The sequence below is a fragment of the Sus scrofa genome, chromosome 14, assembly GCF_054392235.1.
Source record: "Sus scrofa isolate SSC_HxYL_T2T_F1_AM1 chromosome 14, Sscrofa_HxYL_maternal_Yorkshire_Landrace_v2.0, whole genome shotgun sequence".
Taxonomy (NCBI): Eukaryota; Metazoa; Chordata; class Mammalia; order Artiodactyla; family Suidae; genus Sus; species Sus scrofa.
In genome coordinates, this window is record NC_139396.1 from 34,078,760 (window position 1) to 34,090,765 (window position 12,006).

General features: G+C 50.9%; 1 protein-coding gene across 6 annotated transcripts in view; it reads right to left on the reverse strand.

The window, feature by feature from the left end:
- Positions 1–1,688: 1,688 nt before the first annotated feature.
- The window catches only part of KIF13B (kinesin family member 13B), a 201,901-nt gene continuing 191,583 nt past the window's right edge, over positions 1,689–12,006 (reverse strand). For all 6 annotated transcript variants that reach the window (XM_084997781.1, XM_084997778.1, XM_084997776.1 and 3 more), the window contains one exon: positions 1,689–4,693. In XM_084997781.1, the coding sequence (XP_084853907.1) occupies positions 4,407–4,693 (287 nt within the window). In that variant the 3' untranslated portion in view covers positions 1,689–4,406. The remainder of the gene's footprint in view (positions 4,694–12,006) is intronic.

The following is a 12,006-nucleotide window of genomic DNA, read 5'->3' on the forward strand; positions in this document are numbered from 1 at the left end:
GAGATGGGTTTGCAGGTCCCTCCTCAGAGAAAACTGAGATGTAAACTGTTTTCTTCTTACACAGAATTAGAAAAGACTATACAAAACCTTAACCTTAATGAGGGGCAGGGGGATGTGAGGCCCCTTCTCAACTCCATGCTCCTCTATTTGGGCCAAAATTTTGCTCCTTCTAGTCCTTTCCTTCAGGGCCCACCTGCCCAGCAGCACCCCCTTCCCCCTGAGTCCTCCAAACACACTTGTCTGGAGGAACCTCAACCCCTAAAGCTCAGGCCCCTCCCGTGGGCAGGTGCTCTAGATTCCCCAATGTGGGACTCATCCAGCAACACAAGGCTGGAGCAGGACGGTGTGCCAGTGTTCCCAGGGACCCAGCGAGTCAGTGAAAACATTAAATGTGATGCACACCAGCGCCCATTGTGGGGTCTGAGCAACTGTTAAAAAAAGAAAAAAAAAAAAAAAAAAACCCATACTCTTCTCCAAAGGAGATCTCAAGTTGCATGAGAGTAACAGCTCAAAAAGTAAGATTCACCCTAGGAGCCAGATCAATGTGAGACTCGCCTTAGAGCAGGACAGCTTCTTGCTGCCAAATTTGTCATTATTTGGCAGGGCTTATCTCTGAGAGCAAGTCTTGGCACTTGGGAATATAAACAAGTCACACTAAGATGTGCTCTGATGGCTCCTCCAGTCAGCGTGGCTGCAGCCCTATATCTGCAGAGCATGTCACGATGCAGGGCCACCAGTGCACCCGGCCAACCGTGTCCCACCACAAGCAGGGCCCTGAGGGCCACCTCAGAAGGACAGCTTCTCTACCCTCCCCAGTGCTGGTTCAAGCCTGCACTGAGCTGCAGGTGGGCGCCATGCCCTAAGGATACTGGCCTCGGGGGCAAGCAGGGCCCAACAAATGCTGTCAGGTTTCACAGCCCATGGGGATTAGACCCAGCCCCACTGGCATCCACAGCCACAACCGTCTTCCTCTGAACACTGCGTTGCAGAACCTTTGAAGGTCCACTCACCTCTGCAGCAGTGGAGAGAAGTCCTCTGATCCTCAGGTGGGGAGTCTGACGTGGGAGCCGTGAGGCAGGTCAAGGTGGGCAGCAGAGCCAAGGCCTGAGAGCCAGGACACCCCTGCTCAGAGAAGCAGTCTCCCAGTTTGTCAGTCCAGAAGCTCCGATTACCTTGAGTCTTAAGGCTGTTGGAAAGTTTCTGTTGGTACTTGGTTCCTGATAAAGGTATCCACCAAGGGGTAAAAGACACCACTGAACCAAACCACAAAGAGTGCAGGGCTGGGGAGTGGGCTCAGGGGACTTCCTGCTTCCCTGGCACCCCTCTTCCATTTCTCTTATTTACTTATTTATTTATTGCTTTTTAGGGCCACACCCGAGGCTTACGAAAGTTCCCAGGCTAGGGGTCAAATTGGAGCTACAGCTGCAGGGCTACACCACAGCCACAGCAACGAAGAATCCTTAACCCACTGAGCCAGGCCAGGGATCAAATCCGCATCCTCACTGATACTAGTCAGATTCTTTCCACTGCATCACAACGGGAATTCCTCTTCCATCTCATTCTTGAAAAGTCCCACCTTGATCACCCAGAACCAGGCCACCCCAGCCTGAGGGATAGTCTGGAATGAGCCCAAACATCACTGCCTCAGCGTGGAGGAGGGGAAAGCAACCAGACAACCTCAGACAAAGGCAGGAAATCATATGGTTTTATTTAGAGGCTGCTGGTCATACATGGAAAGGCATATATGGTACAAAATTACAGAGGTTTAGTTCATTATACAATACAAATCATTAAATCTTTACAATTTATTACAGAGTCTTTGGATTTTTTTTTAACTCCCATTTCACAGGTAGTAAATCAATCTACTCCCCCAGTCAAGATACCCATAGTATTTACAAAACTCCACACAGAGAGCCGCTCCAACTCTCCCCAACACGTTCAGTGTCAGCAGCAGGCAGAAGGCACGCGGGCTCCTCCAAGAGAAGGAAGCACATGGGAACAACGGAGTCAAGGTTTCAGGCTGCGCAACCTGTCCTGGAGGTGAGGCACAACCGACGGCCGACCTCAGGCCAGTGCGGCCCATCTCAGCCAGGAGAAGGAGTACGTGACCTCCTGGTCAGTTCCCCATACAGGGAACTTTAACCCCAGAGGAGGAAATGCAAGGAGGTAACGGGGGCTCTGAACGCCTCCTCCGCCTTTCTGACTCCAAAGGGCCCCAGTCACGGTGACGCCCTCACTAAGCCACAACAGGCCTGTCCCACCAACCCAGTCCAGACATACCCACACCCACCAGCCGGGTTTTCTGCCCTGGGGTCTGGGCAGGGTGACCTGGGTGGGCACCGTAGTAGAGAGGCCCAGGAGAGCTTCCACTGGCTTTGACCCGACCTGGCCTGGCCTCGGGCAGCCTGGAGCCACAGATGAACAGTCCCTCCTGCCATCTCACTAAATCCCAGAGCCTGACCTGTGAGGGACAGCATCTCCAATCCTAATGCTGACATCTACTTAAAATTAGGTGGCTTGTTAGTAAGTCAAGGACAGACGACAGATGAAAGGCAGGAGCCCCTCCCTATGCACCCACCCAACACTCCTAAGCCTCACCCTCCATCCAATAAACCCAGGGTGCCGGGACTGCCTTCGGTTCAACCAAGTGACAGAAACAGCGCAACCCCTCATCCCAAATGGCCTGACCATCCCGAGCTGGTTCTGTGAGGCTGCAACACCCTGTTACAGGGCAGATGGCCCCAACGAGTATGTGACTCCATAAATGGCGATGACAAACACCCAACCACCTTCCATTCCTATAGCATCTTCTCTCCAAGGCACTCAGTGCACAACTGCCCCCGGGGCAGGTCACCCAAGGCCTGGGGAGTGGGCTGGTGCCCCTGTCAGTGGACCAGTGACGGTGTCCACGGAGGGGGAATCTTGCACTGAAAACAGGTCTGAAGGTGAACGCTGGTGCTGGGAAGGTTACCTAGAAAAGCTGGCATGGAATTGAGAGCACTTAGAACAGGGACACGCCTGTCAGGTGCTCCCCAGACACCAGTGCAAACAGGAGGCAGGACATGCAGAGTCCCCTCAGATAGACACAGGAGCCCCGCCGGCCCTCATGACCTGGGGCTCTGGCAGCCCCACTCCCCGGAGAGAGACGCAGGCTGCACAGCAAGCCACTAGCTGAGGCACTTCTGTCCCCCAGCCCTTGCTCACAGTGCAGCACCGGATCCCTCGGTGAGAGGCAGGGAAGGCGGCTGAATGTTCAGCACCAGGCTGCTGGGATCCCACCTCGGCCATACCAGAAGCACCGAGGAGTAAGGAAGGGGCCCTGGCCCAGGGCTGACCTGGTGGAGCAGAGTGGTACTCTGGGACAGCTCCTGTTGTCCCCATTGCTGTCCAGGCCCGCCTGGCCCGCAGCTCTGCAAGGGACCCAGGGACACAGCGGGGGGCCACAGGTAGGGGCCAGGCTCAGTGGGCATCAGGGGCCAGAGCCGCCACGAAGCTCATCTGGTCTAAGGACCTTCCCAGAGCCAGAACCGCACCAAGTAAGGCCGCACTGCCTCTGACCGGCTTTGTCGCCGACCGCAGAAGCACAACAAAATTCTCCAAGTTTTCCCTGTCAGCGTAGAGTAAGGCCACTCGTGCATCTGTGTTAAAGGACACAAGGAGCAGCACTGTCCTCAGTCCCCCCCAGGAACCTCCAACTGAGGCAGGGGGCTGGCAGCTCCCAAGTGGTCACAGAGGCCGGCAATGTGCTGGGCAGGCCCCGGGCACTCACTCGCACTGGGCAAGTGATTGTGGCTCGCAAATAATTTCGGATTTTGAAAAAAATAAATATAAATAAATATACTCCAAGAACTCTTGTTAAGGGGAAAAAATGGCAAAGAGAAAAAATTTCCCAGGTATAAAGACGTTAACATATCCACAAAGAAACCTCTGAGAAACCTTGTGGAAAGAAGAGGGAAAGGCAAGGGGGCCCAGGGCCCGAGGCACTTAGAGGAGCAGCGCTCAGCGTGGAGGGTGTGGGCCACGGGGGAGAGGAGCCCAGGCTGGGCCAGGCCTTGGGGCAGCGGCAGCGCTGGCCCTGGAGGAAGGAAAGGCACTAATTATGATTATGTTTTAAATTAAGAGGTTAACGGCATCACCAGAGGAGAAAAAAAGAGCAACAGCAGCCCCAAGGTGGGGCCACCCCAGGCCCAGGCCCCTCGCTCCCCACCATCCCGGACCACTCTGGGCTTCCAGAACCTTCCACCTTGTAGCTTGGCTGAGACGTCGCCTTCCTCTCTGGGGAGAGAGAAACGGGAGGAGATCAGCGGCCCTGTGTCGTTGTGCAAAAACCTTCCTGACCTGGTCCCCAGGGAGCAGGCTGACGCCCCTGTAGGGCTGTCCCCGCAAAGGCTCGATGGGGCCCCCGCTCAGCTGGCCCAGGACTTGCGGTTCTCCGGGCTCCTGTGGCTGCGCTCAACCCGCAGCGCAGCGCCCTCGCCCTTGGCTAGAGCCGCCGTCAGCGACGCCAGGTTGGTGGCAGAGCCGGAGAGAGTGGCGCTCCGGCGGGGTTCGGGGCCACCCTGCAGCCGGAGACCCGCGCTGCGCCGCCGGCCCGGGCCCGCCGCCCTGCGCACGCGGCCCGGCCTCACGAGCAGCCCATAGCCCGGGTTGCACTTGAAGTACTGCTTCCCGCCGATGGAGCCGTCGTTCTTTCCTGCGGGGAGAAAAAAGAGGATGTGCAGGTGGCTTCCCGCCCCGCTTCCCCCGCCATGCACCCCAGTCCACGCTGTTCCCCTGGGAACCAGCAGGCCAGGCGGCACTTCTGGGCAGCTCCGGTGGTCACTGCAGACGCACCTGCGGCCTCACGCACAGTCCAGGCCTTACCACTCCTAACACCCACGTGCCACCCAAGCAGAGCCCAAGCCGCCGCCACCCACTGCCAGTGTGGACAGTAGAAGTGCAAACCTAGGATGGATGTGCTTGGTGAAATGATTAAAGTTCCTAAATCGGAGTTCCCGTCGTGGCGCAGTGGTTAGCGAATCCAACTAGGAACCATGAGGTTGCGGGTTCGGTCCCTGCCCTTGCTCAGTGGGTTAACGATCCGGCGTTGCCGTGAGCTGTGGTATATGTCGAAGACGCAGCTCGGATCCCGCGTTGCTGTGGCTCTGGCGTAGGCCGATGGCTACAGCTCCGATTGGACCCCTAACCTGGGAACCTCCATATGCCTCGGAATCAGTCCAAGAAATGGCAAAAAGACCAAAAACAAACAAACAAACAAAAAAACCCAGCTCGTCCCAGGCCAGAGGCTGTATCCTTGGGGCCCTCAGCTCACCTGCCTGCTCCACCTCTCAGGCTTCTGCCTCCATCAGTATTTAATACTTAACATCTCACACCCACACTCATCCAGTTTCCTTTTCATCAGAGCACTTACTAACATCACATTTTGTTTACTTGGCAATTCTCTCACCTCTAAAATGCAAGTCCAGGGAAACGAGGGAATTTGTTTTGCTCACCAGGGTGTCCTCGGAATGCAGGACGGGGACTGGAACAGAGTAGGTGCTTAATATTTATTTGCTGGATGGAAGTGTCTACGTGCTAACCCCTTTTAGCTCTTGAGCTCAACTACAGATAAAAACATTTCCCAACTCTCCTTCAGATTTCAGCAGAAGTGGAGTTTAAAAATTATTCCAGGAGAGTTTCTGTCATGGCTCACTGGTTAACGAATCCAACTAGGAACCATAAGGTTGCGGGTTCGGTCCCTGGCCTTGCTCAGTGGGGTTAAGGATCCAGCATTGCCGTGAGCTGTGGTGTAGGTCGCAGACGTGGCTTGGATCTGGCGTTGCTGTGGCTGTGGTGTAGGCCGGCGGCTACAGCTCTGATTAGACCCTTAGCCTGGGAACCTCCATATGCCGCGGGTGCGGCCCTAAAAAGGCAAAAAGACAAACAAACAAACAAACAATTATTCCAGTCTAGAGTTCCTATTGTGGTTCAGCGGGTTAAGACCCTGACATAGTCTCTGAGAGGATGCAGGTTTGATCCCTGGCCTCTCTCAGTGTGTCAAGAATCTGGTGTTGCTGCAAGCTGCTGCACAGGTCACAGACGCTCAGATCTGGTGTATCTGTGGCTATGGTGTAGGCCACAGGACCCCTGGCCCAGGAACTTCCATATGCCGCAAGTATGGCCTTAAAAAAAAAAAAGAAAAAAAAAATTCCAGTCTGTGCTATACTAGTCTTCGACAGCCTCATCCAATTTATGATATTCTTCACCAAAATTTTTATTTTTATCTTTTTTGTCCTTTTAGGGCCGCATCCGAGGCATATGGAGGTTCCCAGGCTAGGGGTGTAATCGGAGCTATTGCTGCCGGCCTACACCACAGCCACAGCCATGTCAGATCCGAGCCGCGTCTGCGACCTACACCACAGCTCACGGCAGTGCAGGATCCTTATTAACCCACCGAGCAAGGCCAGGGATCAAACCCACAACCTCATGGTTCCTAGTCGGATTCATTTCTGCTGCACCACAACAGGAACTCTGCCAAAACTATTTTTAAAGACAGTGACTTCACAGCTGGGCCTGGGGGCCCCGAAGCAGTCACTGGCGCCTGGGGTGCACAGAGCTCCCCTCTCCCAACTCTCACTCTGCTGGACCAAGAAGAGCTGCTTGCCACTCTCTCCCTCTGCTCCTAGTCTCCTTGGCGACCACCATCATGCCACATAAGCTCTGCTAAACCACAGGCACCACACCTCACCTCATGGAGAGGCTGCCCCTCTGCCCCTGCTACTGGGACACCCTGGTGGGACGGAGAAAGGCACTTGGCTGGCAGATCTCAGCATGCGAGAAGCACACTAAAGTCCTCGTATCTCAAAAGACTTGAAAGTGTGTGTCTGCCCAAAAACTTACACCTGAATATTCCCTGCAGCCTTACTCACAGCAGCCAAAGAGTGGAAGCAAATCCAAATGTCCACCCACCAACAGGTAGATGAACAGCACGCGGGGCATCCTACAAGGGGACGCTATCCGCCATAAAAAGGCATGAAGCGCGGGCAGAGGCCCCAGCTGGATGAGCCTGGGAAACACAGGAAGGGAAGTAAGCCTGTCACTAAAGCCCGTGTACCGTATGAGCCCACTTCCGTGAAAGTCCGGATTAGAACCTTTCATATTGATTCAGACAAAAAGTAGATTAATGGTCACCTGGAGCTTGGGGAGGGTTGGGTTTTGCTAATGGACATGCGGCTTCTTTCGGCGGGTGAAACACCTGTTCTGAAATTAGCTTATGGTCAAGGTTGCCCAACTCTGTAAATATACTAAGAACCAATGAACAGTATGCTTTACACAGGTGGATTTTCTGGTATGTAAATTGTATCACAATAGAGCTATTTAAAAAAAAATGCTGGCCATTAGCTAGCACATGGATGGACCTGGAGGGTATGATGCTAAGTGAAATAAGACAGCGAAAGCCAAATACCACATGATATCACTTACACACAGAATCTAAAAAGTAAAGCAAAGAAGGGAATATAACAAAAAGGAAACAGATTCACAGAACAAACTAGTGGTTACCAGTGGGGAGGGGGAAGGCAGGGGGTGCAAGAACGGGTAGGGGATTAAGAGGTACAAACTATTATGTATAAAACAAATAGGCTACAGGACATATTATACAGCACAGGGAACAGAGCAAATATTTCATAGTAACTTTGGAGTGTAACCTATAAAAACTTAGAAACACCATGTTGTATAACTGAAATTAATTCTGTAAATCAACTATACCTCAATTTGTTTATTTATTTTTTGTCTTTTTAGGGCCTCACCCGAGGTATATGGAGATTCCCAGGCTAGGGGTCGAATCGGAGCTGCAGCTGCCGACCTACACCACAGCCACAGCAACTCGGGACCCGAGCCACATCTGCGACCTACACCACAGCTCATGGTAATGCCAGATCCTTAACCTGCTGACTGAGGCCAGGGATCCAACCCGCAACGTCATGGATACTAGTCGGGCTTGTTAACCACTAAGCTGTGAGGGGAACTCCGATATACCTCAATTAAAAAAAAAAATTCAGGGGAGGCAGAGCAAGATGGCGGAGGTCGACCACACTTTCTCCCACAAACACATCAAAAAACCACATCTAGGAGTTCCCGTCGTGGCGCAGTGGTTAACGAATCCGACTAAGAACCATGAGGTTTCGGGTTCGGTCCCTGCCCTTGCTCAGTGGGTTAACGATCCGGCGTTGCCGTGAGCTGTGGTGTAGGTTGCAGACGTGGCTCGGATCCTGCATTGCTGTGGCTCTGGCGTAGGCCGGTGGCTACAGCTCCGATTCGACCCCTAGCCTGGGAACCTCCATATGCTGAAGGAGCGGCCCAAAGAAATAGCAAAAAGACAAAAAAAACAAAAAAAAACCACATCTACATGTAAAACTACTCACACAGAACATCAACTGAACGCTGGCAGAAGAACTTAAACCTCCACAAAGGGCAAGAAACTCTTGACATAACTGGGTAGAACAAAAGAAAAAAAGAGAGAGAAAAGCAATCAGGATGGGACTAGCATTCCCGAGAGGGAACTGTAAAGGAGAAAAGGAACCCACCTCTTGGGAAGCCACCTAACGGATGAAAGATTGGCTGAGTTGGCGGGACCTCAAAGTCGCCAAGAAAAGCACAGCAGCTGGACTGAGAGCAGTAAAGCAGAGTCAGAGCCGCACAGATCAGCTGAACCACCAGCCTGGACAGCCTGAGACACTAGGGCGGGGGCTGGGCACTGAGACTCAGGCTCTGGAGGTGAGTCGCAGGGAGAGAACTGGGGATGGCATGAGGGGCTAAGGAGCAGTGCACCACGGACTAAGGAGGGGAACGCCATGGCAGAGGGAACCTGGGAAAAGGTCTGGTCCCTCAAGAGGGGCAAAGTGCCACTGTTGGGGAGGGGAGAGGAGGAGGGGTGGGCTCCCATAGGAAACTCCCTGCACCGGAGTGTGTGCAGGCCAGCGGGCTTAGAGGGCGGAGCGGCTCTGCAGAGGCTACGGCTGCAGCTGTGAGAAGCCTCTTGCTCCTCTAAGGGAGATCAGGCACTTCTTGTGCAGGCTATGGGTGGCCAGGCACCTATTGTGTGGGCTAAGGGCATAAGGGGGCTAAGTGCAACATGGTGCCTCTTGCGCGATCCACAGGTGGCAGGGACAGACTGCACCGGTCCTCTCACAGGCCAGAGGGAGGCGTGGCTTGCCACCGCTGGGGGCCTGTGAGTGGGCTCCACCAGCGACCCATCACCTTAGGGATTGCCAAAAAAGAAAAAAAGAGGGCACTGCAACCAAGCACCATACACTGTTGCTCTCACTTCCCCAGGAACACACCCATGCTGCAGCTGCCACTGACAAACGCTCTGGGTGACCCCCAGACACTTGGTTACTGTCCCTTTCTAAGACCCTACAACTAGGAGCAACTGGTGCAGCACCTCCTGTGTGGGCTAGGTAGGACAGGGTGCTTCTTGCGTAGTCTGCAGGCAGCAGGGGCAAAACGCCAGTTATCCCTGATTCCAAAGGTGGGCATGGCCCACTGCCATGGGAGATATCTGAACAAAAATCACTTGCAGCCCCATTCACCTTAAGGGCACCACAGAGGAGGGCATTGTGACCAAACGCCACCTGTTGGTACTCCTGCACCTCCAGGAATACACCCGCCCTGATTCTGCCACTGCCAAACGTTCTGGGCAAACCCACACACCCGATCTCTGTCACTTCCCAGGATCCTGCAACTAGGCGCACCCTTTACAACACCTCATATGTGGGCTAAGTGAGATGGGTTTCTTCATGCATGGTCTACAGGTGGCGGGGGCAAACCACTGCAGTCATCACTGACTCTAGAGATGGTCATGGCCTGTTCCCAATAGGGGTCCTTGAACAGGCACCACCTGAAGTTCCAATCACCTCAGAGGAGGGCGCTGCAATCAAACACAAGCTGTTGTTGCTCTCACTTCCCTGGGAACTCACGCACCCTGCTGTTGCTACTGCCAAATGCTCTGGTCACCTTGAAGATCTGCCAAGAGCTTATTACCACTTCCCAGGGCCCTGCAACTAGGAGTAGCCTGTGCCACCTTCCTGCAGGTCCTTGCTGCTACTGAGAGCCCAACGACCAGGAACTGGCTGCTTGCCCTACCCATTGCCTCCTTCTCCCTAAAAACACACTGAGCATCCCGGAGTTGCTCACAAGAGCCTGCTCACACCAAAGGAAGAGACAGCAAATATTCAAACTCCCACACCAAAAATAAATAGTAACCCCCCAAAAAATACAAAGGGGTATTCTTGCATAGAAGTAGCCTTACAAGACTACAGTTTGGCTTCCCCAAACTCACAGAAAAACACAAGCAGGATGAAGAAGAACAGAAACCATTCCTAGTTAAAGGAACAGGAGAATTCACCTAAAGCAGACAACAATGAAAGAGACCTCTGCAGTCTGAAAGACAGTGAGTTCAAAAGGCAGGTACTAAAAATACTGAAGGAATTAAGAGAGGATATGAACAGTAATGCGGATTCCCTCAGAAAGGAACTAGAAAATATAAGGAGGTGCCAAGAAAAACTAGAAAATTCATTTGCAGAGATACAAACTGAACTAAGGGCAATAAAGACCAGAATGAATAATGCAGAGGAAGGAATTAGTGATGTGGAAGATGAAATAATGGAAATCACCCAATCAGGAGAGCAGACAGAAAACCAAATGAAAAAACATGAAAGCAATATAAGAGACCTGTGGGATAATATAAAGCAGGCCAATCTATGCATAATAGGAATTCCAAAAGAAAAAGAAAGGGGATTGAAAATGTATTTGAAGAAATTATGGCTGAAAACTTTCCAAATCTAAAGCTTACTGGTATCAAGATACAGGAAGCACAGAGGGCCCCAAACAAGCTGAACCCAAAGAGGCCCACACCAAGACATATTATAATAAAAATAGCAAAAGTTAAAGATAAAGAGGATTCTAAAGGCAGCAAGAGAAAAGCAAAACATTAATTATAAGGGAATCCACATAAGTCTATCAGCTGATTTCTCTACAGAAACACTACAGGCCAGAAGGGAGTGGCAAGATATATTTAAAGTGCTGGAAGGAAAAAATTTTCAACCTAGAATACTCTATACAGCAAGAATATCATTTAAATTAGAAGGGGAAATAAAGAATTTTTCCAACAAACAAAAGCTAAAAGAGTACAGCAATACTAAACCCATTCTAAAAGAAATACTGAAAGGACTTTTCTAAATTAAAAAAGAGAGAGGAAAAAAAAGAGAAAAAGAAGAATTAGGATGGAGGAAACCACAGTTGGAAAGCAATCACTTAAATAAGCCAGCATACAGATCTAAACATGAAGATGTTAAAAAAAAAAAAAAAAGACATCAAAATCATACAATGTAGGTAAGGAAAGTAAGAAAATAGAGATTCTTTTTTTTATTTTAAGGGTATGTCTGGGCCTATATGACTATCAGACAAAAGCAAGCACATATAGGAAGGGTTTAACCTGCTTAAAAAACAGGGCAACCACAAATCAAAACCAAACATTACATTCACAAAAACTGAAAAGTACTTAAGCATAAAATAAATGGAAACCATCCAACCCAAAAAAGAAGAGAAACATAGAATCAACTGGAAAACAAGGTTTAAAATGGCAATAAATACATATCTATCAATAATCACCTTAAATGTCAATGGACTAAATGCTCCAATCTAAAGACACAGAATGGCAGATCGGATAAAAAAGCAAAAACCTTCAATCTGCTGTCTACAAAAAACTCACCTTAGGACAAAGTATACATATAGATTGAAAGTGAGGGGATGAAAAAAGATATTTCATGCCAATGGCCAAGACATGAAAGCGGGAGTTACAATACTCATATCAGACAAAATAGACTTTAAAATGAAGCCCATAAAGAAAGACAAAGAAGGACACTATTTAATGGTTAAAGGATCCATTCAAAAAGAGGATATTACAATCGTCAATATATATGCCCCTAATATAGGAATACTTACAACAAATACTAACAGATATAAAAG